This window comes from Pimephales promelas, chromosome 6, assembly GCF_988280905.1.
Source record: "Pimephales promelas chromosome 6, fPimPro1.hap1.1, whole genome shotgun sequence".
NCBI classification, from domain to species: Eukaryota; Metazoa; Chordata; class Actinopteri; order Cypriniformes; family Leuciscidae; genus Pimephales; species Pimephales promelas.
Genome location: NC_142774.1, coordinates 22,660,584 through 22,688,583, shown reverse-complemented (window position 1 = coordinate 22,688,583; position 28,000 = coordinate 22,660,584). Strand labels below are relative to the sequence as shown.

Below are 28,000 nucleotides of genomic sequence, written 5' to 3'. Positions count from 1 at the left end.
TGTTTTTATTTGTTGTTGTTTTTTTGTCTCAGACCTGACGGATGGATCCTCCACTCTAAAGCAAATGGTGTTTGGAGTGGTGACAGCCATTGATCTCCTCAACTTTGTGACTGCTCGAGAGAAAAGAGAGAGATCTATGTCTGAATCAACAGATGAATACTGAAGGCATTTGAGCCCTTCTTGCATCAATCTGAAAGAATCATACTTTAAAGCTATAGATGTCATATGGCTATTACATCTAAACTTGGGCATTAGGGTTGGGTGGCACTGCTTTTTACAATTATATTTCTTGTTTTTATAGCCAAAACCTGATGCCTGTAAACAAATTTACAGGCATCAGAACAGTGTATAAAATAAATATTTTTTGCCAATGGTTGGTAAATGAACTAAATTTAATAGCCATAAATAGTTTGTACTGACCATGACTGTGTATGTTGCATTGTTGTTATTCAATTCATTTGTTTAAATTACATGACAATGTTTTGCTTTGTTTTCCTTGCTGACAAAAAGTCATTTGCTGCGTCCGAAATCACGTACTTCCAGTCAAGTCAAGTCAAGTCACATTTATTTATATAGCGCTTTTCACAATACAGATTGTATCAAAGCAGCTTCACAGTGATAACATGAAAGTAGCACAACACAGATCAACAACATTGCTAAACACTAAATAACCCCAACTGAGCAAGCTCAAAGCAAGCCAAAAGCAAGGCGACAGTGGCAAGGAACCAAACTCCATCAGATTGGATGGAGAAAAAACCTTGGGAGAACCCAGGGTCAGTCGGGGGCCAGTTCTCCTCTGGCTTACATTCATATTGTTTAAATATAAATATTAAATATAAATATTGTTTATGAATCAAACGGCGCCATAACATATCGCAGGTGTTGAGTCGTCTCATCACAGGCGTTGAGTCGTCTCATCACAGGCGTTGGGGCATCCGAAATCCCCGTGAGAGGCTGGACACAAAACTGGACCTGACGAACGCCATTGCACACTCTAACGGCTGATATTGCCCACAACCCATCGCGCGTTGGACGAGGATTCCGTTTAGAACTACAAACACCAGTAAAAGTGTTAAAACTACAACACGAGTAAAAGTGTTAAAAAACTACAGACATGGAGGAAGCGCGAGTCCCGCAGTTATGTTGAGAGGTTTAGATCAAGAGGTTTGAGTGATTAATTATCAGTATCTAACCTGACGAAAATGAATTATTCAACGTTGTCCACTTTATATTGCATCTGCGGCATTGTGAACTTTTTTAAGGTATGTTTAGCCATTACTTTTTAAATGCATCATTATATTCAAATTGCAAACACAAGGAGAGTATCTGCATGAAAGACCCAAGACTGGCAGATCAACGTGCTCCGAAACAGTAGGAAATCAAATTGGATTGAATGGAGGATTTTAACTGTGACAAGTTGATTGACAGGGCAGTTTACGGTGACGGGATGCATGCAGAACACAACAGAGCTGTCCATTAAAGATGACGTGATAGTATGTCCCAAAGCTTGCCTACTCTTTTGCCACACACTCAAAAGTATGTACTTTTTCGTCACAAAAAGAGTACATACTTTTAGGGCGTAGTATAAGTAAGCGAATTGGGACGCAGGGATAGAATTCGAAAAACAGTAGGCGAAAAGTAACTGGATGGCCTACTACTTCCGGCGAGATTCTGAAGTGCGCATACGATGGGCATTTTACTATCCCATGATGCCATGGAAGAGGAGGAGTTGTCTTTATATTTGAAAATGCTGTAAACCGGAGACGCGGGAGTTTTCAAGTGTAAGTACTATATAAAACACTTTTTGTTTATTTTTGGTTAAATTGTGTTTGTTTAACATCATAAAAGTAAACAATTGACTTGTTAAACGTTTAAATAATGTAAATCCCGGGTACAATTTTCTGATTTGGCTGCAAAATGACACTTCTCTTTGTCATTATTACCGAACTGAACGAGCTAATGCCTGTCAGCTAACGTTAGATAACTCAATTTTCTTTAAACAAAGACGTTTGTTGTTTCGCAGTTGAATGAGATGCTTACACAACTTTTATTTTTTTATTTTTAAACGATTTGGAAAAACAGGTGGAAATCAGCACTTAAGTGCTACAACCTGGTAAAATGCATCTCTCCTTTTTAAGGTTAATGTATATTTTGCATTGTCCTTGTTCAAAAATAAATGAAATGAAATAAAATTTTATTTCTCCTTTACCGGTGTTGTTATTATGAAATATTTGTTGCCTACATAGCAAACTACTGTTAACAAGTGTACCTCACCTCAACTTTCAACAATAAAGCCACACCAGGCAAGAATGCTGTTTTTGTCAATTAGCGACCCCTACAGTAACTGTGGAGTACTTGTTTTTAATGTTACTGTCGTAAATACCTCTCACGGAGGGCATGACGTGTTGCATAGTATACAATAGTACATTGTGTTTAATTTGTCATTTAATGAGATATCCCCATGAACTTTAATGGTCCAGAGGAAGAACTTTTGCCATGTGTGTCACAGGTTCTGGGTTCTAATCCTTACTAATAGTATAGTTTATTTTCCTCATCAACACCGATTGTTTATTAGTGGCTGTATTTCAAGCAGGAACATGTTTTTTTGTGCATTGGGTTTTGTGATTTCACCGTAATGAGTCTCTCAGTCCCCGCAACGGATTGAGCAATGAGCGCGCGTCCGTTTGAATATCACAACAGAACACTGAATCCACTGAAACTGATCGCAGCGGCAACGAGCACTTTGGTCACTTTATTTCAAAAACAACACATTTCAGATCTCCTCTTATTTAACAAACGAAATAAATGAATCTACTAGAGTTACCTGGAGATGTTTAATTTGTTTGTATTGGTACATCCGTGGGTAACACTTTATAATAACTGCACGCTATTAATCATTGAGCATGAGTAAACAGTTAATTCATAATTTATAAAACATTAATAGACATTAATGAGGAGTTCATAAATACAGCTATAAGTGCTTTTGTCTTGATTTATAAGCATATCTATAATGTGTTTAATAATTGTATTTTCATACTTTGTTAATGATCATTTAATAATTTCTAAATGAAGTATAGACCATTTCAAAAGATGTAAACAACACTGGTCCAGAAGCACTTCCTGTTTCAGTTTTTTAACACTACATAAAATCTGGGATACAATACAATCAACAGAACATTTAAAACTGAATCAAAAAGTTAAACAAACATCTTTAAGATGTTTTCTTTACATGTGAAATAAAGAAAACAGTTACAAACTGAAACAGGAAGTGATTCTGGACCAGTGTTGTTTACATCTTGTGAAATGGTTTATAGCATTATTTACAAACCAGTTATTTAAGAGTAGTCAGTCATTCATAAGATCACTTAGAAAGTGTAAGTAAATGTAGTAAATATAGGTAGTTATAAAGCATTTAGTAGTGGTCAGTTAATATGTGTGTGAGCTCATCTAAAGTGAGGACTATTCATGCTTTGTAAAGCAGTTATAAAGGAGATTTAAAGGCTCTTCTAAACAGTAAAATGTAACAAACACAACACAGTGATATAGAACATAGAAATATCGGTAACACTTTACAATAAGGTTCGTTAGTTAATATTAGTTAACTACATTAGTTAATATGAACTAATAATGAATAGCACATACAGCATTTGTTAATCTTTGTTAATGTTATTTTCAACATTTACTAATACTTGATTAAAATCTTGCTAACATTAATTAATGCACCGTGAACTAACACGAACAAATGATGAACAGCTGTATTTTCATGAACTAACATTAACAAAGATGAACAAATGCAGTAACAAATGTATTGGTCATGGTTAGTGCATGTTAGTAAATACATTAACTAATGTTAACTAATGAACCTTATTGTAAAGTGTTACCGAAATATCTAACAGCATTTAAATCTCCTTTATAAATGCTTTACAAGGCATGAATAGTCCTCACTTTAGATGAGCTCACAAACATAGTTAACTGACCACTACTAAATGCTTTATAACTACCCAAATTAACCATGAATTACAGCATAAATACATGTTAATAAAGCATTTATTAACACACTAAGTAACCATCACTATATGTCTGAATAATATGTATGAATGTACATTTAAATAGTTTATTAATCATTTACTTACATGCTCTAAGACTGAAAACTTTTAAATAACTGGTTCATAAAAAATGCAATTCTTCATTTAGAAATGATTAATTGATCAGTAATAAAGGATGAAAATGCAATTATTAAACAAATTATAGATATGCTTTTAAATCAAGAAGAAGGTGTAACCCAGGTTACTAAATGTGTTTTTATTTTATTTTTTAAATAGAAAAGAAAGAGACTGACACTTATGTGAATAAACAGTTATTTTATTAAATATCTGTAAAGAAAAGAGAAAATAAGAATACAAAAATTAGAGTAATTTTCAATTAGTGAGACAATGATTGGTCTTCACGGACGAATCAGAGTTGGCCGCCTTAGTGGGTGGAGTCATCAGAGTCGAGAGATGATGCAATGATTATTTTCGGAAAAAAGCAGTGACCGCGATCTGAGAAGAGAAAGAAGATTAAAATGAGCGAGCTAGTAGTTGTTTAGAGAGATTGAGAGTTATAGAACACAAAGATTTTGAGAAATAGAATCTGAACTTGATACTGTGATAATTGATTTTGAGTTGAACTGAAACTAGCTTTTTGTACGTGCATTGAAGTACGAGCCTAAAGCTGAAAGAGCTGCCGCGAACTTTTTCTAATTGATATTAGAGTACTCTTGGTAAGTGAAAATTCTGTTTTATTGTCATTATTAAGGTTCTTATGTATAAATATCTGATAAAATGTGTTCAAATGCCAAATATGTATAAGAGTCGACCTTCTGTAAAAAAGGGAAAAAAAGGGAAAAACAATTGAAGATTTCTTCATAAATGTATCAAATGAGTGATATCATAAAGGAAGAAGTTATTTTTGATGACTTGTGAAATGTAAATTTGTAGTTTTCGTCGAATAACTTAGTTGGGAGCAAACAAATGTGTGACGCACGTGTAAATTGAGCAGATGTGGCCTAGTGCGTCATTTGAAATCCTGTTTTTGAATATAAATGAGAAGTTAATGTGTTAATATTATATGAAAAGTGAAGTTTGAAATGTTAGTAGTTGAATTTATTGATATTAATTATGGTAATATGTGAATTTTTGAGGAGAGTGCCTAATTGTACATTTGGCCTTGGTTTTTTTTCAAGGTTGGGTTTTTTTTCCCCCCTTGGGCTTTCTATTGTTTTTTTCCCTTTCTGGATTTTCTTTTGGTTTCGTCTGATATTCTCTATTTGCTGAGTTTGGATGCTGAACGAGGTATAGTTGTGACGTTCGCTCATAAACATGAACGATGGGAGCCGAGTCGTGGCGGGAGGGGAGCCGTTCTTTCTGTCGTTCTTTTTTTCCTATGCGTGTTTTACACAGATGCACACAAATTACCTCCGCGCACCCAGCGCAGGGGTGATAGTTGTGATAGTTGTGCACGCGCATGCATCTTTTACTTTTACGTTATCTTTTATAACCCTACGTAACGTCATTGGGAGCAGAGCCAAAACTTGTGCACGCTGCCATCACATGGTTACTCCAGTTTAAAAAAAAGAGTAAAGGAACTGCTTGTATTTATTTACATTGCATTTTGTGTTCATGTTCATGTTATTGGATTTACAACTTTAAATATTTTTTTGTTTTTTTATCAAAATGTTCTTGTGGTATTGGATGAATAACATAAGTCAACAGCTTTACACATACACACACCTTATCCACCTTATTTTCGAACACGGAAGTAACTACAGGTCCAACTTCCGTTTTCCAAAGTAACGTTAGCTGAAGTAAGTTGGTGATCTATGTCGTGGGAACATTTCCAAAAATCACTAAACAATCGAAATGGCAGGTCAGTGCCACACCCTCAAACTATTCACGAGTGGGAGGATGACATGAAGAAGTGGCATCATTAACGTACAAGGACATTTAATTATTTTGTGTTGTCACTTGGTGCGGATGGGTCTACAATGCGCAACTACAAAAGTACCTCCACAGTGGAAAAGTTGGATAACAACATCGATGACCTGGTATTCATGAAGGCTGATGTCCAACCAAGCCAAAGCAAGTTTGACGTTCACTCTGAATGGACCCCCTGTGTCGCGGGTCAGGGCTTCCTGCAGTCACGCAGCGGCGATCTAATGGAAGGTATGCCAATGCAATAATTTGTCTGTTCAGTTGTCTGTTTTATATACAGTATATAGTTCAGTGCCATAACACACTAGTTGTTGCCTTGTTGTGATTGGATTGCTAGTCATATTTTACATGCTAAATATATATTTTGCAGTGCTAAATTTTGGGATTTAACTAACATTGCAATTTGATATCTAAATGTTAACTGATGCCTACTTCAAATGTGTAGGCTTGAAGTTTGGCACACTGTACCAATCGGATGTGTACTTACTGTACATAGCTCTTGATGAAAGTTGACAACATTACATTTTAAGCTAGATTTACATTGAAGCATCTGATACCCAAATAGTACAAATAAGATAGAAATAAAACTTTTCTTTTTTATTTCTACTGTTTGGGTATCAGGTAGAAGAGTGGATGGAAACTTTGGCTTTAGAAAGCATTTGGGAAATAAAATATAGTACATGTATATGACTAATTTTTTTTTTTTAATTAACAGATTGTGCACCTTTTCCAGCTAAGTAAAAGTCTAATCTCTTGTTTATTGATGCTGCTTGGGTTAAGGTAAGTTGGTTCAAGTTTGGGTAGAGGCATATTCTATCAGCACACCACATTTTTGTGAACCACCTCCTTTCTGTGTAGGTACGTATACCAATTCTAATTCATAATTCATGAAATGTTTAAATTTAGTGTTTTTAAAAGTGAATAATTGTAAATACATCAATGTAAACAAATGTCATGAGTTAATAAATTCCATTAGTGAAATACTGTAACTTCTTGCCTCCTTGTCTTCTTTTTTTAGTTATTTACATGTGGTTAGGACAACATCCACTTGATCAAAACGACTAAATACAACAAATTACATTAGCAATTCAAATTAATAAAAATAGAAAATTTTAATAATACACATTTCAGTTGGACAAGTTAAATATCAAGTTTTGTATCTGTAAACAATTAAATAGTCTAAAAATAAGTTGATATTATACAATACGTGAAGTCATTACTAAATTGAAAACATCAAGGTTTCAAACTCAAACTATTTAGTATAAAACCTAAGATCCAAAACACATTGTGTATTATAATTCCATTTTTACAATTTACTGGTAAATCAGTAGTGCAGAATAGAGATACCTGAAAAATAAAATGTTAAAGACAAATCAAATGTGAAAATGATAGTACAATCAAGGCACTGCAGGCTGTCAAATAATTATTTACAGATATTATGGAAATTTGAGTTTCATCATGGTCATCAATATTTGATCCATTTCATGCATCTTAAAGTTTGCTTTACAGAACTGTTCCAGATATTTAACATGATCAAAAAAGGTACTGAGAGAAAGGCCTGTGTACAACACACAGCTAGTGTCGATCTTCAGGAGGGCATGGGCAACTTCTCCACCACATTGTGTTTCTCTGTCGCATACATCCTTCATCTTTCCTCCTAGGTGTGTAGGTGTGATCCATCAGTGCCTGCACCTCCCACTGAGTGTCAGCATCTTTATGCAGAGTTGCCTCTGACTGTGGAATGGTCTTGTCAGCCTCCTCATCACAGTGGCTGTCATCTGCCAAACATACCACATTAGCCCAGTTTAGCAAACAAAGTAAAACATACCTAGAATACTTACAACTACCTTAACAGCAAGCTTATAGAGCAACACCTGTATTAGTGCTCATTCAAATAATCATATTACATATAGCTTCCAATTATTACAAATGCCCAGGGATGAAAAAAAATACAAATATATCATTAACTCTTGTGCATCCTTATGGACATGTTTGTTCTTTTCAATTGTAGTTTTACTGCATAGAATTTGGCACAGGTTCAACACATTTCATTATATATATATATATATATATATATATCAGAGGTGGGGGACTCGAGTCACATGACTTGACTCGAGTCTGACTCGAGTCACAATTTTCAGGACTTGTGACTTGCTTGATTAAAGTACGAAAATGACTTGACTTGACTTTGACTTGAGAACAAGTTACCTGAGACTTGACTTGACTTGAAGTGGAAGACTCGACAATGACTTATGTATAATAAACAAACAACAATACAGTTAATAAAAAAAAAAATATATATATATATATATATATATATATTGTGACGTCAGCATCACTATATCGCGCCAAACATGACAGACAGTAGTCGAGCTCTACAAATTGTCTCGTTTGGCTAACGTATACAGACTTTGAACTGGACCGTGCCTATAAAAAAAGATTTGCCAGTTGCAAAATATGCAAGGCACGAATATCCGACACGACAACCACAACATCAAATTTCGTTCGACATATCAAGAAGAACCACAAGAAAAGGTAAGAAAGTAATCTCTTTATAGTCGCTCAGTTAAACTAAGATCTATATAACGATTACTAATGTAAGGAATAAATCTTTTCTGTTTGTCATAATTTGGGCTTGATGGCATAATATGTTTTTTTCTTAATGTGAACATATTATCATTATACTGTTACGTCTCGTAGTCGTAAATAGATGTAACTTATTGGGGAATTTGACTATAACAGTGGCGTAGCCTAAATTTTTTAATGTTGATTGGCATCTTAAAATGAGCAAGCAGCTCAATATTACATGTAGGTTATAACGTATGTATTAAATGTGCGCATTTTCAAGTTTGTGGACTGCGTGTGGAAACTATAAAGCATTGCGCATGACAGGCAAACATGGAGGCGCCGATGTGATGATCACTAGCACACCACGCACCTAAACATTTCTATAGGCTGTTTTAAATAATACGGAATTGTTTTGTATTTGACACATTAAAAGTCTTGTTCCGTATTGAACTGATACAGAACGCACTTTGTTCCATATTTTTGAGTATCAATTCATGCAAATCTATGACAGACACTTAGCTTCTATTCTAATATACTGTATATGTCAGACAGACTATGAATGAACGAAGACCTGCTATAATGCAAAATTCGGGGACTTGGCGCCCCCTTGGCGGGAGTGAGCCAGACGGCATAGATATATGCAGCATAGATATATACACGGCTGTGTAGCTGCAAATGCGTTTTACATAAAGGTTTCAGTAAATCGAGGTAAAGGAGTTTCCGAAGACATTTTTTGGTTATGATAAGAAAAACTACTAAATTAAAATTTATTTTTTTGCATTTTATATTCTCATACATTTCCGATTTTATATTTTACATTTATATATAAGTTAAATATAAGATATTACATTTTATATTTCATGCATTTTAGTCCGTTTCAATTAATTCAATTAATTTGAATTAGACAGATTGGATTATACATCTTAGAATCGATACATCTTAGACTCTGAACGTTTTGTGTAAACAACACAATTTTATTTTATTTTCAGATATTAATGTAGCACAGATATGCATATGATTAATATGTAGCAAATGTATAATAAATAAGATGCATAATATATGTATACAAGTTCATCTTTTCTGTGCAAAAATAAATATGTATCGAAAAAATTTACCTCTATTTATTTTAGTAGTGTGACTTGACTTTACTTGAAACTTATCAGGACTTGACTTGACTTGCTTAGGGTGAACCCTTGACTTGCTTGATTGATCTGAACTGCGACTTGAGACTTGACTCGAGACTTGATGGTTAAGACTTGAGACTTGCTTGAACTTGACCATGTGTGACTTCTCCCCACCTCTGATATATATATATATATATATATAATACAGCCAATTTTGGAACAATATTTGTGTGGGTGTTTTTGGTATGGATGTCAGAGTGTGGTTAGTATGTGTGTTACAATATACATATATATACTGTATATATACATATACATATACTGTACATACATACATACATACATACATACATACATACATATATATATATATATATATGCTCGTGTGTGTTTGTAATATTGAGAGAGAGAAATTCAACTACAAAAAAATAACAAATCCAATCACTGTGTGCACTAGAGGAATTTTGTTGGCACCCACTGGAGAACATCTGTTAGTCTCTAAACAAAATCTTACCTAAAGTAATTTTTTTTTAGATTTATGGCTTTGATTTTCTAGCTGTTTAATATCTTTAAGAACTTCTTTCATAAAATATAGATTTTATATAAAATAATGTTCATAAATAATTTATTAACTTAAACCTATCTAACTAAATTTTTACTTCAGCAATAATCTCCCACGGGTCTTCTTTAAAATGATACCAAACTTAAGTCTGTGCTCCCAAGCTTATAATTAAACTACAGTTTTTTGACACGGACATTTTTGTCCTCTATGTAACTTCTTTTAATTGATGCACAATGGATACAGAGAGAACAAAATTAAAATACAGTTGGCTTTATGTGAAAGATATTAACTGTCAAGAGGGACACAAACTGAGAACTAACAAGAGTTAACATTACCTGTGTCTGCTAACCTCTGGACACGTCTCCTTTGTGTTTTTATTGGGACTTCGTAGTTCAGCCCAGCCACTTTTCTGGTATCGGGTGGTCTTCTGTGGGTCTTTGTGCCCACGAAATGAAAAGAACAAACATAAGGTCGCGTCGGTGGTTTCTTCAAATTTAAAGCTTTTAACCACAGGCGAAGGGATTCCTCATTCTTCTGCGGGGGTGAAGCTCGTTGAGCGCCTCGCACCAACATTCAGCTCTCGTACGCGATGTCACGTTCGTGCTTACGAAAAGGAGAACTCAAGTGCAAAACAAGGAAGGTTTATTTACAATGAAAAATGGGTACAAAAACAAAAACCCACGAGGGGGGAAAACAGAATAAATGAACATGAAACAAACACTGGGTCAAGAATACAGGGAACGCCAACCAGGAACAGAGAAACATCTGACAATGACAACGAACCGACCAAGACTGCAAACATGAGGAGAAAGGGAACAAATCAAGAGGGGAACAGGTGGAGCAACTAAACACTAATCAGGTAACGAGTGGGAAGGATCAAACAATCACAGAAACACATGGCACAACATAACACCCATGTGCAATACAAGACAGGACCAACATGTGACATTACCCCCTCACTACGGAGCGGATCCCAGACGCTCCATCAGGCGGGATAGGAGGGACAGACCAGGGTGGGACGGGAGGGACAGACCAGGGTGGGACGGGAGGGACAGACCGTTTAGTCCTGGGAGACACGGGTGAAATACAAAGTCCATCAGGCGGCCAGGGCAGTGCAGACCCCTTGGGCGGCCAGGGCGGAGCAGACCTTTCGGGTGGCCAGGGCTGTGAAGACCTCTCGGGCGGCCAGGGCGGTGCAGACCCCTCGGGCGGCCAGGGTGGAGCAGATCTTTCGGGTGGCCAGGGCGGTGAAGACCCCTCGGGCGGCCAGGGCGGTGAAGACCCCTCGGGTGGCCAGGGCGGTGAAGACCCCTCGGGCGGCCAGGGCAGAGCAGATCTTTCGGGTGGCCAGGGCGGTGAAGACCCCTCGGGCGGCCAGGGCAGAGCAGATCTTTCGGGTGGCCAGGGCGGTGAAGACCCCTCGGGCGGCCAGGGCGGTGAAGACCCCTCGGGCGGCCAAGGCGGTGAAGACCCCTCGGGTGGCCAGGGCAGAGCAGACCTTTCGGGTGGCCAAGGCGGTGAAGACCCCTCAGGTGGCCAAGGCGGTGAAGACCCCTCGGGCAGCCAGGGCGGTGAAGACCCCTCGGGTGGCCAGGGCAGAGCAGATCTTTCGGGTGGCCAGGGCGGTGAAGGCCCCTCGGGCGGCCAGGGCGGTGAAGACCCCTCGGGCGGCCAGGGCAGAGCAGATCTTTCAGGTGGCCAGGGCGGTGAAGACCCCTCGGGCGGCCAGGGCGGTGAAGACCCCTCGGGCGGCCAGGGCGGTGAAGACCCCTCGGGCGGCCAAGGCGGTGAAGACCCCTCGGGTGGCCAGGGCAGAGCAGACCTTTCGGGTGGCCAAGGCGGTGAAGACCCCTCAGGTGGCCAAGGCGGTGAAGACCCCTCGGGCAGCCAGGGCGGTGAAGACCCCTCGGGTGGCCAGGGCAGAGCAGACCTTTCGGGTGGCCAAGGCGGTGAAGACCCCTCAGGTGGCCAAGGCGGTGAAGACCCCTCGGGCAGCCAGGGCGGTGAAGACCCCTCGGGTGGCCAGGGCGGTGAAGACCCCTCGGGACCAGACACTGGCTCGAGAACAGACACTAAAACAGAAGCAGTCACAAGGACAGACACAAACACAGACACAAACATAGATTCCAGCTCAGCGGCAGACTCAGGCTCAGGGACGGGCACCGGCTCAAGGACGGGCACCAGCTCAGGGACGGGCACCGGCTCAGGGACGGGCACCGGCTCAGGGACGGGCACCGGCTCAGGGACAGTCCTGCCAGACGTGAAGTGGATAGTCCTTCGCTGGGCAGACGGGACATGAGCAGTCTCTCGCTGGACAGACGGGACGTGAGCAGTCTCTCGCTGGACAGACGGGACGGGAATAGTCCTTCGCTGGGTAGATGGGACGTGAATAGTCTCTTGCTGTGCAGACGGGACATGAGCGGTCTCTCGCTGGACAGACGGGACGCGAATAGTCCTTCGCTGGGTAGACGGGACGTGAATGGTCTCTCGCTGTGCAGACGGGACATGAGTGGTCTCTCGCTGGACAGACGAGACATGAGCGGTCTCTCGCTGGGCAGATGGGATGCGAGCAGTCCTTCGCTGGGCAGACGGGACGTTAGCAGTCCTTCGCTGGGCAGACGGGACGTGAATTCTCTCACGCTGGGCAGATGGATTTCTTCTCCTCCGTCCATGACGGTGAGAAGCCGGATCTGAACTGCCCTCCACTGGTACAGGATCGTCAGGAGGCCAGGATGGAGAGTGGTTCCGGAGCTTACCCTTGGCTCCTCCTCTCCTGCGACCTCCACAGGTCTCCAAAATTCTGGCCAACCGCTCCGACTCCTCCCTTTGTTGAGCCATAAAAGCGAACGCTTGGAAGATGTTCATTCCTCCGGATTCCTTACCGGGCCGAGTCCTTCCATCCCCGCCAATAGGACGGAACTGGGTTGCTCCAAATGTGGAGATGACGTAGTCCGGGCAATCCAGATCATCGTCGTCCATATACATGTCATTCATGCTTCTTCAGAAAAAAAAATCCTTCTTGCTGCTGAGTTCAAAAATGGTCGGTTCGTTCTGTCACGTTCGCGCTTACGAAAAGGAGAACTCAAGTGCAAAACAAGGAAGGTTTATTTACAATGAAAAATGGGTACAAAAACAAAAACCCACGAGGGGGGAAAACAGAATAAATGAACATGAAACAAACACTGGGTCAAGAATACAGGGAACGCCAACCAGGAACAGAGAAACATCTGACAATGACAACGAACCGACCAAGACTGCAAACATGAGGAGACTTAAAAAGGGAACAAATCAAGAGGGGAACATGTGGAGCAACTAAACACTAATCAGATAACGAGTGGGAAGGATCAAACAATCACAGAAACACATGGCACAACATAACACCCATGTGCAATACAAGACAGGACCAACATGTGACACGCGATCGATGATCGAAACACTCCTGCTCCAAGTAAATTTTTCTTTTGTACCAGTTATTATGACAACCTCTAACTGTCCCGGTTTTCCCCAAAGACAACTATGAGTAATTAGTTAATGGAGACTTGTTTGCTTAACCGCTTCAGTGAAGTGAGTTAGCTAGACAGTTACCGGAAGTGCCAGACCGGAAGTCTCGCACAAAACACCGTCAATGGCTGCGTCCGTATTTCCGTTAAAAATAAGGTGGATACTAAAGGTAAATCCAAAATAGTGATGTCACTTTCTAAGCAGAGGGATGTTGTGCAACCCTATGGAATAGTCCACACACATGACAAATGAGGTAATAATCAATATTTCAGAATAATTCAAACTCAAATATTGATGTGTGATATCTGAGTTTTAATTATTTGACTACAAATCTCACCTCATCATTCCTCCCAGTGATTATACTAAATATTTATAAAGAGCCAAAAGAGCCATTCTTTTGAACGGCTCTTTGAAAGGAACGGATCGCCAAGATCCGGATCCCCTCAAAGAGCCATAAATCCCATCACTAACGAGGATCGAGAAGCTGCACGTGTAATGTCCCTGCTTCACGGCGAAAGTTGGAGAGTTGGCGCAAGCAGGAACTGGCGAGCCATGCCCAAATAAGGATCGAACTACAAATCGAACTGTGAATAGTGTGGTAGGATCGAGCACAGGTTTTCTCTTCCTTTCTTACTGAACTGTAAGTTAACTTGAGTTGCGGAAGAAGGATCTCGTGAAGCAACATTGAACTGGAGCTGAGAACTGGTACAATCTCACATCATATTGAGATTTCTTTGAGCACTGAGACAATTGGACATTTATTTTCTTTATTGTTATTTTGTTTCAATTCTATTATTGTGATTTTATTTTAAATTTTTGGTAACACTTTATAATAACTACACGCTAATACACATTAGTTAAGCATGAGTAAACCATTAATTCATCATTCATAAAGCATTAATAGACATTAATAAGCAGTTCATAAATACAGCTATAAATGCTTTCTTCTTGATTTAAAAGCATATCTATAACTTGTTTAATGATTGTATTTTCATCCTTTATTAATGATCAATTTATCATTTCTAAATGAAGAATTGCATTTTTTATGAACCAGTTATTTAAGAGTTTTCAGTGGTTCATACGATTACTTAGAGCGAGTAAGTAAATGATTAATAAACTATTTAAATGTACATTCATACATCTTATTATTCAGACATATAGTGATGGTTACTTAGTGTGTTAATAAATGCTTAATTAACATGTATTAATGCTGTAATTAAGGGTTGATTTGGGTAGTTATAAAGCATTTAGTAGTGGTCAGTTAACTATGTTCGTGAGCTCATCTAAAGTGAGGACTATTCATGCCTTGTAAAGCATTTTTAAAGGCTGTTAAATATTTCTATGTTCTGTATCACTGCGTTGTGTTTGTTACATTTTACTGTTTAGAAGATTGACGAGTCTTTAAATCGCCTTTATAAATGCTTTACAAAGCATGAATAGTCCTCACTTTAGATTAGCTCACAAAAATAGTTAACTGACCACTACTAAATGCTTTATAACTACCTGTATTTACTACATTTACTTACTTTCTAAGTGATCTTATGAATGACTGACAACTCTTAAACAACTGGTTTGTAAATAATGCTGTACTTCATTTAGAAATTATTAATTGATCATTAACAAAGTATGAAAATACAATTATTAAACGCATTATAGATATGCTTATAAATCAAGAAAAAAGCATGTATAGCTATATTTATAAACTGCATATTAATGTCTATTAATGTTTTATAAATGATGAATTAACGGCGAATAGTTTTAATGTCCAGAAAGTGGTGTGAATATTATTATTATTATTATACATCATTAAACAGTTTACTAAGATGTTGTTGTTGCTTTATAATTTATTTGGTACCAAAAATTATTAATAAAGCATTTTTAACAGTAAAAGATTTAGAGATAGTGATCCATGCCTTTATTACATCTAGGCTGGATTATTGTAACTCGCTGTACCTTGGGGTGGCTAAGTCTTCCTTATCCCGCCTACAAATGGTACAAAACGCTGCCGCCAGGCTTCTTACTGGTACTCGAAAGAGGGAACATATTTCCCCTGTTCTTGCTTCGCTTCACTGGTTGCCAGTCGAATACCGTGTCAAGTTCAAGGTATTATTACGTGTTTAAGGGGTTAAATGGTCAGGCGCCCCAATACATTACGGACCTTCTCCACAGGAAGTGCTCTAGACCTTTAAGGTCCTCGAACAAGTTGATGCTTACTATGCCACGATCTAGACTGAAATTAAAAGGGGATCGTGCTTTTTCGGTCGCTGCTCCACGTTTGTGGAATGATTTGCCGGATCATATAAGGCTGTCTCCCACTGTTGATAGTTTTAAATCAACACTAAAGACTTATTTTTTCTCTTTGGCGTTTGGTCAAATGTAATTTTATGATGCGCTTTATGATGTACTTATGTTGTGTTTATGTTGGTTGGTGTATTTATGTATTTCATATTTTTTGAACTGACTGTATACAGCACTTTGGTCAGCAGTGGCTGTTTTAAACGTGCTTTATAAATAAAAGTGCCTTGCCTTGCCTTAATAATTGAAGACTACTTTTGTGATTCATACTGTGATTGGTTTAATTAGAGCTTAACCTTTATTATGCAGTAATTTAGGGGGCATTGTTGTTTTTAGTAGTGGAGTATTTAGTGCATGGGGCTATTAGTTTATTAATACTTAAATCTGTATCTTGATTTTTTTAAACCAAATACATTTCAAATGTTTTTATCACTTCTTTTAAAAAGTAATTTTTAAAATACCAACATTTCCTTCAAGTCTGACAGAACAGTTTTGCACTAAAAACATACTTATTGTAGCCCCAATTGAAGGGAAATGCCAATAGTCAATAGAAAATCAATCAGTAGCTCTTATGACAAAGAGCAGATGGCAACGGGTTTAAGGAAAATTTAGAAAACAATTTGGATCATTTTCAGATACTAGTTCATTAAGAATCTGGATATGTCTTTTTTGTAGTTATTGAAAAATGCATCATTCAACTTCTCCAAATTCATATAAATAATCTAGTAATTTAATTATGATGTATGTTGTGACTTGTATTGCATTACTTAGCTTTAAAAAAGACAAACATGTTGTGTCTAATGGTTAATGGTACAACTTTATTTATTTTTTCATAATTTTTTAGTAGACCCCTGAGCCTGTAGAACAGGGAATCAGTAGAACAGGACAAGAGAGGTCTAGAAAAGAGGTCTTGACACAGGTAAGAGAAGAAGCAGAGGTCTGACTGGTGCCAGTGATGAAATCTCTCTCAGATAAGAAATCTTCAAACAGCGAAATTTTAAAACAAGCTCTCCACCTCCCTTTCATTTAGTTCTCCAATTGATCCTATACAGTAAAGGATTATGCTTTTAAATCATAATTACCCTATATCGCCCAGGATGACAATGACTGCTTGCCACTTAACATCTGACTAGAGAGAAGGGTAGAGGGTTGAGTAAAGAAACCTTACAATCTTTCACTTCAATCTTTAAAACCCCCAGCCGATCATCCTGATCCATTACCTGTGTGAGTAGCATGTAATGAACAAAAAAATGAAAACAATCATAGTGGATTATGGAGATTTTTTAGCTAGTATAGTATAATGAAAGAAGGTATTAGGCCAGATATACACTGACACCCTTTGATGTGAAAGTGGGAGGAAGGGCTTGTTTAATGATAGACAATTAAAGGATTTGCTTAAATCCACATTTAGATGCCCTCTGCAATTAAAGCCTAGCCTCCTCTGGGAGCCCCATTCACACCTCCAAACCACCACCTGGCTGTGGGTAGCACTAGGGGGAGGAGCCTGAGGAGCCTGTCTAGGAGGAGGAGCCTGAGTTGGTCTTGTCCTCGCGGGTAACAGGGATGGTGCGGTCTCCGCGGCCAGCATCTATGCCACCAGTCTTGGGTCCACAAAGAGTAAGTAGGCCATCAGCTGTCAGTGAGCAGTGGATGGCAGACTGGTCCACGTTGGAAGGCAGACGGTAGCGACGGTGGAACTCACGGGAGATGTAGCCATGATCATCCTGAAAGCCAACCATGCAATAGAAAGACCACATATTCATAAACCCATCATACACATCATATTATTTTTATTCTATTACAGATATCATTAACACGTATTATACTATGGTCTTAGCTGACCTGAAGAGGAGCCTGTTGAAGTATAGCTTTATTCAGTTGAGTTTAAATGATTTGAGATCCCAGTTCCAGGAAATATTTAAATAGGCCATGAGGATTAATTTATATATATATATATATATATTTTTAGCTTATAATGGAATTATAAATTATTTTAAAAGAATAATAAAGTAAAGTGTGTTAAAGAATATCAAAGTAAACATCAAGAGGTTGACACTCATTCCAACTAGTCAACTCTGAAGACATATTTTTTCATTTATTAAAAATGTTCTCCTAAATTGGTCTGAATCAAATCTGTTTACAGGATCTGTTACTAGTTTGATCCTGATTATATTACTGCAGATTTGGCCATATACTGTAATACATAACAGTATGGAGGACTGCTCAACAAGCACTGGTGAAACATAGTCACCCGACTTTAGTATCTGCTGTTGATTAGGTCATAAAGAAAAACAGCTTTAGAGCATTTTAGCACACACTCCACCAGTAAATCCTGGAAAAGATTACCCAGAAGTTCTTTACTGGCTTTTGGGACTCCCAAATAGGGTGGCAGGCTATGATGCAGAATTGACGTCAATCTGACGCAAACATCCTGAGAGATCTGCTCCCTTTTTCCTCATCTGTACCTCCCTTAAGGCTACTGAAACATGAATAAACCCAACCCACCATGCTGAAAAAGTGGCTATGGGGATGGGAGGATTGAGATAAAAATAGAAAAGGAACTGAAAAGAAAAACACAACTGGGAAAAAATGTGAGGAAATATGCACTGCTCGGTAGCAACACTGCAACTGAGACCCACTCTGCATTTGATCACTGGATTTACAGAAATCATTTCACTTTTAAGAAGTGTTTTATAACATTGCATCTTATCAGCTCCTTATTACACACTGAGTCATTTAAACATGTATTATTGTCATTGGAAAGTGAAGGGGTGGTCAAAATCCCTTGCCTCTTCAGCATATATATATATCATAATATCCTCTTGAATGATTATCTATTTCTTTTATAAAATCAATAATTAAGTATATTCATTGTTACTTAATCATTTATTGACATAAATGTATTCTTTGGGCTTTTGCTTGTGAAATAATATTCTTAAATGCATGCTGATGTACATGCACAAGTCACCAGCTTCTTTTAGGTGCACAAGGCCATTTGTCTCTTTCTCTGGTCTCAGAAGAAAGGTTTATGGATCATAAAGGTGTCGTGAACACATATGTCCAACACATATGATACTTCTCTGTACCGATGGTCAAGCTCTATTGAGCATTGCTTTATTGAACTTTAATTGTTATATTAAACTGTATTCTTTCTATTATATTTGCTTTCTGAGAAGCAAATGTTATCTGTTTTTCTCCCAAACAAAGTGAATGTTTTACCATTATGTTTTGGTACACTTAATTGATAATAAGACGCTCAGACTCTCTTCAGCCTTGATGGGAGCTCCTATTTGCTAGTGTCCTAGGTGAATGCAGTAACAGTGAAAATAATAGGGAAATAGGGATTTGGTTTATTATGTTTGAGTGTTAAAACATAAAGGGGTCATTGAAGCCAAAAGTTTAAGGCACTATTTCTTTGTTGAAGTCTTACTCCAGTTAGACTAAAGTTCAGTGCTAGTCTTCTTAGTTGCAGGTTAAGGAACCACTGCCATTATTCGAGATTGAATGAGTTGTTGTTCTGGACACACTGGCGCCAGCAACCCAAATCTGTGACCTGGAAGGTCATGACGTGCCTCATTGATGGAGATATGTTTCGTCTATCTGTATATGTGTGGAAAATCACTGTGTTTATCTATATCGTAGCCAATGAGAATCATTCAACGTGTAAGCAATGATGTAGCTTAGACCTTGGAAACAGTGTAACTGCTGTGATCTTTGTAACTGTAAGGGGGCGGCCTACGAACTCCTGAGTGAGTCTTGAAGCTGACTTCTGCTGATGAAATGGCAAACTATGTTCAGTAAAACTTTCTTTAATTTTTATAATTCCGACTCCGGGTCTTCATTCTTCATATCTGGTTCTGGGTCCTTTAACTGTTAACCCCTAACAAAAGCTTTTGCCTTTCAAACGAGGCTTTTGTCTGTCAATAATCAAATAAAGGTTTGTAAATAAAGTCTTTAAAAAAAATCAAATAAAGTTTTTATTTAAATAATTTTATTTATGATTTAATTAGCTTTATATATATATATATATATATATATATATATACAAAGTATATATATATATATATATATATATATACACAGTATATATATAAAATCTTTTCACATTATACAAATTTTACTTGCTCCCTAAATTTCAAATGATTTATTTTGGTTCTATAAACCCATTTCACTAGAACAACTGTACTTCATTGAAATATAATCATTCTTCCTCTGTATGACTTCCGAAGAGTTTGCTTAATGCCTGTCTGTGAAAATTCAGTGTTTTATTTATTTAGGATTATGTGATTTAATGAAATCATAAATTATATTTTCCCATGCACTAAAGTTATAGAATAGTTCATTAGTCATGTTTAATTACATTCACTATAGTTGTTCCAGATGTCAAAGATGCTCATTTCTGACTTTATGTGATGCATATGAAAGTTGTTATTTTTAGAGAGAAGAATTCAGACTGATCCACTGACAAGAATTTATCATAGGGTACTGCATTTGTTACACTATTTAATTATTCCAGACTTGTTTAACTCACACATACAAGCACTTGTACTATTATATTGTTGTACTGTTCATAGTTCACTGCACACTGAACAATTTGATGGAAAACAAACTAAATTACTTTAAATGAAGCAGCATACACAAACTTCAGAGTCGGATTAAATAATTATTCACTACTATGTGTTCAGCTTCAATATTTCTCCCATTATAAGAAAAAAATCAGCACAACTATTAACATTTGGATGATTAATTTAATTCCAAGTTTCTAATTGCTAACCTCTCTTGAGAAGATAAGAATAGATTATCTGTCCTGTCGTAATGAGCCACGACCTCACCTGTCTTTCTGCATGCTTGCCCTCGATCTCCACATAGTCATCTGTCACCTTGACATTGAGCTCTTCAGGAGAGAAGTGTTTCACATCCAGGTACACTGTGAATTTGTCTCTGTCAGACCTCACCTGAAAAATGTCAAGCAGTGCAGTTACATCGATATGGTGTCAATTTGAGTTTCACAAGTTCACACTTACATATAATCAGATAAGATTAATGAGTAGCCTATGCTTATTTGACGAGCTGTCCGAGAGGACAGAATTGTGCCCGAACCCAGAGGGCTCTCTGGCCGGGATAGGAAAAATCGAGAGTGAGAAGTTGAGGTGGTGGAGGGATGCTGGAAAACTATTGTCTAGCCTTTATATTTTTCATGTTTGGGTTGAATGTACTTTTCTGCTAGGACATTATCCATTTTTCTACATATTTCTCCTCGAAGGCCCGTACACACCGGGACGAATTTCAGCGCGCGTTATTCGTCAGCGTTTTTCAACGCGTTTTTTGTGTTCACACCCAAGCGTTTTTCACTGACGATGAGCCGAGTGAACATGCAAATTCATTCCCTGACATTAGATGGCGCTTAATGTAAAACAGAAATAATAATAGAATACTTATACTAGGGTGATCATATTCATGTCTCAATGTTTTATTATGACAGAGAGGAGATAGATAACCGCTCTGCCGACTCTTTGTATTCTTTCTTTTCTTTTCTTTTTCTATTGTGAGCAGATGTTTGTTTGTGTTTTTTTTCTCGCTCGATCCCCATGTATGAGGACGAGTGTAACGTTTGAGTGGTTTTATTAAACGCGGGAAAATACGACAACTCTCGTCTCTCATGCATCTGTTCATCTGACAACTAGTGCTATGTTTTTATCTCTGGGCAACATCTCAACTTTGCGTTACACATGTCCTGTTTCCACGTCCTGTCCTGGCTGTTTTTAAGTGATGAAAATGTCATGTTTTTCAAAAAAAAAAAAAAAAACTGCTTGGAAAGATCAGTTCTACAGCAAAATATACAAAGTAGATGGGCAAACAAGGTGGAAGAGGAAGAAAAACAAGATAAAGAGGATGAAAACGTCTCGGTTACGGATGTAACCCTCGTTCCCTGAGTAGGGAAAAGAGACGTTACGTCAGAAGTGACGGAGAATGGGGGTTTCGCATGGAAAGCCAATCCTCTTCGAGTATTTAAAAACGAGCCAATGGCATGAAAATGCCTTGGGGCTGCGGAATTTGCATAGCGTATCTCCGCCCCACACAGTGGGTATAAAAGGAGGAAGTGAACACAACCGCAGTATGTCTTCGCTGAGGAGCCAAGGCTGAACTCCGGTGTCTACCCAGCGATACAGCTGAAGTGGCAGGGAGACGTAACGTCTCCATTCTCTACTCAGGGAACGAGGGTTACATCCGTAACCGAGACGTTCCCTTTCGTAGTCACTTCGAGTTACGTCAGAAGTGACGGAGAATGGGGGTCAGTGCCATCACGCCATCTTCAAGCTGTCTTCCAGTGCCCTGCGAAAGTCTGGACCCCTGAACCTTTTTTTTTTTTTTTTTTTTTTAACAGGGATGCCACTTTGACACAGGATTACCAAGGTACACTAGGAAACATATCCCGGGAGGGACATGCTACCAGATGCCTACCGAAGGAGGACTTACAAATACGCATATGGCTGCATAGGAACGCATATGGAGATCACTGGAGCACCAACCGCAGGTGGCTACTAGAATTTAACTCCAGGGGTGGCAGATGGCTTGCCAAGGGAAGACACATGCTCAGAGAGACTTACAGTGGATAATACACATGAGACAGTTACCATAGGGAACCGTGCACATGGAGGCACCTAGCCGGCATCCAGAGCAACAGCAGTGGTGCCCGCATCATCGGTGCTGGAGGACTCAAGGCTTCAACAGAAGACACTGAGGAAATATCGCACTTATCCAATCCGAGGAGTGGAATGGCGAGCAAGCGAAGACACCTAAGCGGGTCCAGTACTGGCGGAAGCGAGTACGTGAGAGGACACCGGCTCAATTCGCAGATTATAGAATCTCGCGAAGGTGTTTGGTGTCGCCCAGCCTGCAGCTCGCAAATGTCTGTTAGCGAGGGACTATGCGCTAGAGCCCAAGAGGAGGCCACACTCCGAGTGGAATGGGCCCTCACACCAAGGGGGCACGGACGGCCTTGCTGCTGGTAAGACAAAGCAATGGCGTCCACTATCCAGTGAGACAGCCGTTGCTTTGAGAGAGCCCTTCCCTTCTGGCTCCCCCCATGACAGACAAAGAGCTGGTCTGAGGTCCTGAACACCGCGTTCTGTCAACGTAGGTGCGGAGAGCACGTACCGGACAGAGCAGTGCCAAGGCTGGGTCTGCCTCCTCCAGGGGCAGCGCTTGCAGGTTCACCACCTGGTCCCGGAAGGGAGTGGTGGGAACCTTGGGCACGTATCCAGGCCGGGGTCTCAGGATCACGTGAGAGTAAGCCGGCCCGAACTTCAGGCACGCTTCGTCAACGGAGAATGCGTGCAGGTCCCCTACCCTCTTGATGGAGGCCAATGCAACCAGGAGTGCTGTCTACATAGGACAGGACCAAAATTCTACCGATTGCCAAGGCTCCAGGGGAGACCTCTGCAGAGCACTTAGATCTGCTGAGAGGACCCCAGAGGGCACAAGGGGAGGGAGGCGGATTAAGCCTCCTCGCTCCCCTCAGGAACCTGATGACCAGGTCGTGCTTTCCGATGGACTTACCTTCTACTGCGTCATGAGACGCGGCAATGGCCGCGACGTAAACCTTAAGGGTGGAGGGCGATAGCCTACGCTCCAACCCTTCTGCAGGAAGGAAAGCACGACCCGATCGAACATCTCCGGGGGGTCTTCTCCACGAGAAGAGCACCAGTTGACGAAGAGGTTCCACTTCAACGCATAGAGGTGTCTCGTGGTGGACGCTCTAGCGGAAGTGATGGTTGCCGCCACCGCAAGTGGCGGCGACTCAACCTGCCTCGTCCTGTCCAGGAGCCACATGCGTAGCCTCCAAGACCGGGACGAGGGTGCCACAGGACGCCCCGTCTCTGAGTGAGACCTCAGAGGAATAGGCCAAGGAGGTGCTGTCGCGAGGAGCATGAGTTCGGAGAACCACGTCTTGGTGGGCCAATAGGGCCTATCTTCGCCATTCGCCGGAGATAGGGTGGATGCATCCATGGAGACAACGAGATGCCTGGAAACTCGCTGAAGAGGGACACCGGCCCGTAAAAAGCTGAGGTTCGACCATGGGAAGAAGGTTAGGCGGAAATGCGTTGGGCTGTGAGCATTTTGAACGGTGGCTCAAAATGCGCAGATCCAGGATCGGTCGTAACCCACCGGTCGTAACAACACCAGCAAGACCTGCTCCTCGTCCTCCTTGATCTTGCACAACACCCGTGCAAGAAGGCTCACTGGGGAAACGCATACTTGCGTGGGCCCCGCAGCCAGCTCTGCGCCAGTGCATCTGTGCCGAGCGTACCCTCGGTCAGGGAATAAAACTGGGCGCAGTGGGATGAGTCCCGGGAGTCGAACAGATCTATCTGTGCCTCCCCGAACTGGTCCCAAATCAGCTGGACCGTCTGGGGATGGAGTCGCCATTCGCCGGAGATAGGGCGGACCCGTGACAGCTCGTCGGCTGCCAGGTTCCGGTCTCCTGGAATGTATACTGCACGAAGGGACCTCAGGTGCTTCTGACTCCATAGCAAGAGGTGGCGGGCGAGCTGCGACAACCGGCGTGAGCGTAGACCCCCCTGGTGGTTGATGTACGCTACTGCAGTGGTGTTGTCTGAACGGACAAGTACATGTTGACCCCTGAGGAGCGCTCAAAAGCGGTGCAGGGTCAGGCGTACTGCCAGCAGCTCGAGGCAATTGATGTGCATGAGGCGCTGGGGTCCTGTCCAGGAACCCGCGCCCACATGGCACCCAACCCGTGGTGGATGCATCCGTGGAGACAACGAAATGCCTGGAAACTCGCTGAAGAGGGACACCGGCCCGTAAAAAGCTGAGGTTCGACCATGGGAAGAAGGTTAGGCGGAAATGCGTTGGGCTGTGAGCATTTTGAACGGTGGCTCAAAATGCGCAGATCCAGGATCGGTCGTAACCCACCGGTCTTCTTGGGGACAGTGAAGTATGGGCTGTAAACCCGGACCTCCCCTCGGCTGGAGGGACCGTCTCGATTGCACCCTTCGCCAGCAGGGTCGCAATCTCCGCTCTCATGACCGGGGCATAGCCACCGACCACCGTGGAGCGAACTCCCCTGAAACGGGGAGGAGACCTCGCGAACTGAGTCGCGTAGCCGAATCTGATCGTTCTGATGACGCAGCGGAACAGGTCGAGGAGCTCTAGCCAGGCTCCCAGGAACTGGACCAGCGGAGTCATGCGAACCACAGACGTCCCCCCGGAGGGGCAGCGGTACAGGGAGACCGGCATGCACACAGGAGTTACCCTGTGCGGATACCCAGTCGAGCCCCATTCCCCGACAGAAGAGACCAGGGAAGGACCAGCGTTTCACGGGGGTCTGTTCTGCCGGGGGTCTGGCGATAGAGGGGGAGGGGAGTGGTGTATTCGAGGGACGACACATGCTCCCATCCGCACCCTCAGAGACAGAGAGGAATGAGCGGGGCGACGCACTGGACGTCGTGACGCTCCCGAGGGAGGCAACGCGGCCGCATCCTCACTTCCCCAAGGAGTCAAGCCCGCCTTGTGATGCTGCAATCGTCATCGCATCATCCTCTGGAGCGCTGAACGAAACAGACGGTACCTGCAAAGAGGCAGACGTCTGAATCGATACAGCGCTCACTGGCTCTAACACTGGAGTGTAGGGTGTGGCCCAAGGAACTAGCGTCGGGGGTTGTGCCACACATTCACCATCTTATCACCCTATCCGCCAGTCGAAGAGCTTCTATTTTAAGAAGCAGAACGAGTAACGGACACTGGGACTCTCACTTTATCAGATCATTGAGTCTAGATCACAGTGTAGAGATGCTCATGTTCCCATTCAGAAGGAACATGAGTCATCCACGAACGCTGCTACTGCATGCTGAAAGCCCAGGCACACAGAGCAGCGATCTCGACCATCAGAAAATGACATGAAACGATCGCACCCAGAAGAACACGGGCGAACTGTCTTTAAAAAGACGTGCTGCGTGCAGCTCTTTCACTTAGAGAGGAGGAAATTCACTCTTTCAGCGCTGAGGCGACCAGGAAGAAGCGCAAAGTCTGGCAGACCACTGCTCAGATCGCAGGCAATGCAGAGTTTTGCTGGGTACAGCCGTCACACCAACACTGAAGAGGACGCTCGTCTCGAAGAGTCTTGAATCAGTGAGAATGGCTTGAGGAGTGAAGAATCTCTTGGCTCCGAAGCGAAAACATACTGCGGTTGCGTTCACTTCCTCCTTTTATACCCACTGCGTGGGGCGGAGATACGCTATGCAAATTCCGCAGCCCCAAGGCATTTTCATGCCATTGGCTCGTTTTTAAATACCCGAAGAGGATTGGCTTTCTATGCGAAACCCCCATTCTCCGTCACTTCTGACGTAACTCGAAGTGACTACGAAAGGGAACTAAAGATATAAATAGATTTTGTTAGTTCGTTTTTGTAAGTTTGTGAGAGCTATTTTTTGTTACATTTGGAGGCATTTCTTTTAGTTATTTATTATTTATATATTTATTTTTCTAATACAGAAGACATTATTTCTATCAATATTTCATTCGTTTTTTTTTTATCTGTCATAATAAAACATTGAGACATGAATATGATCACCCTAGTATAGTATTCTATTTTTATTTCTGTTTTACATTAAGCGCCATCTAATGTCAGGGAATGAATTTGCATCGTCATCGTCAGCGAAAAACGCTAGGGTGTGAACACAAAAAACGCGTTGAAAAACGCTGCCGAATAACGCACGCTGATATTCGTCCCGGTGTGTACGGGCCTTGACACTACGCACACTATGCGCAGTTCTCATCTCAACTCAGATTTCTATAAAGCACAAAGTGACCGTTTTGTTGATTTCTTAAATTTAGCCTAATTCTGTTTTGCCTTCTGTCACAGTTTGTGCATATTTCCAAAGATTAGGTTTTGATTTTGATCATTTTTTATTGGTCTTATTTGCGATTTAACCATATAGGCCTACCTTACTTTGAGGTGATACTAATACTGTATGCTGGTTGCCAAAAAAATTATTAAATTGATTAAATGATACTCAAACCTGTATTGGGCTTTAGCATCAACAATGGCATTATAAAATTCAAAATCTTCTCAATTCGCAATAAAGAATTCATACCTCAGAGATGCCTGAGTTGGAGGAGTCCAGGAAGTTGCGGAAGAGTGAATGTCGATAGTAGGGGCTGATAGTTGAGGGAGCGAAGGGGAAGATGTCATAATCGAACAGGCCTTCTCCAAAGAACTGGTCGAAGAGACGGGTGGGGTAGCCCATGTTGCGTTTGAACCAGGGGTGTTGGATGGCAATATCCATAATGTCAGGCTTGGAAATTCGCAACTTTGAATTAGCTAAAGAGGACTGGCAAATTCAGCGATTTGAGTCTGACTGTAACTATTTCCACTTGATGTTGAGGAAACTTTCGAAGGAGAAGATGTAGACTGAAGGAGAGTACGAGGAGGCTGATATAGGCTGGTACAGTAGACAAAGATCCCCAAATGATGTGTGCCGTCCTCAGGGGAGAAAATCCCCTGGTTATATACCTGTGCTTCAGAAAGAGGGGCTTACAAGTGGATTTCTCTGGAATGGCATTATCTCATGGTGGGAACAGTGGTGTCAGCAGAATTGGTGGGGTGCACACTGATCTGAGAATGACAGTCTAGCTTTGAATGGCTCCCGGCAATACTCTGGTGGCCAGCTATCACCGGAAAATAAGTGCCTGCCAAAACAAACCAGACCATACAGATTAAGTAGTAGCTGCAGAACTTTTACTAATGGTTTGTTATGGCCACTTGGTTCACCTGATGTTTCGTAGGCCTGACTACTTTAAATGTGCAGGTCTTCAGATGCTTATTTGTTCCTCAAAATTGAAAATAAAATGTAAATGTGTTAGTTGTTAGTCTGAAAAATTCTATTGAAACTGACCCTAAAATTTCCTCTTTTGGCACTCTGTTACTACAGAATACAAATCACATAACATCCTGAATC

At 40.9% G+C, this 28,000-nt stretch overlaps 2 protein-coding genes across 3 annotated transcripts in view; one reads left to right on the top strand and one right to left on the bottom strand.

Moving 5' to 3' along the window:
- cbsa (cystathionine beta-synthase a) overlaps positions 1-2,208 on the top strand; it is a 61,205-nt gene extending 58,997 nt beyond the window's left edge. For both annotated transcript variants that reach the window (XM_039685269.2, XM_039685270.2), the window contains exon 15: positions 33-2,208. In XM_039685269.2, the coding sequence (XP_039541203.1) occupies positions 33-163 (131 nt within the window). In that variant the 3' untranslated portion in view covers positions 164-2,208. The remainder of the gene's footprint in view (positions 1-32) is intronic.
- Positions 2,209-16,837: 14,629 nt separating this feature from the next.
- On the bottom strand, positions 16,838-27,861 carry cryaa (crystallin, alpha A). The gene is made up of 3 exons (XM_039685274.2): positions 27,137-27,861; positions 20,852-20,974; positions 16,838-17,743 (listed from the first exon to the last, which is right to left on the bottom strand). The coding sequence occupies exons 1-3, from the start codon at positions 27,326-27,328 to the stop codon at positions 17,537-17,539; spliced, it is 522 nt and encodes a 173-aa protein (XP_039541208.2). The 5' UTR covers positions 27,329-27,861; the 3' UTR covers positions 16,838-17,536.
- Positions 27,862-28,000: the final 139 nt, after the last annotated feature.

Excerpts from the sequence above, each read along its gene's own strand:
- cryaa (XM_039685274.2), bottom strand. The coding sequence starts at position 27,328 with ATGGATATTGCCATCCAACACCCCTGGTTCAAACGCAACATGGGCTAC. Across the intron at positions 20,975-27,136 it reads CCAACTCAGGCATCTCTGAG|GTGAGGTCTGACAGAGACAA; the intron begins GTATGAATTCTT and ends GACATTTTTCAG. Across the intron at positions 17,744-20,851 it reads GCAAGCATGCAGAAAGACAG|GATGATCATGGCTACATCTC; the intron begins GTGAGGTCGTGG and ends GTTGGCTTTCAG.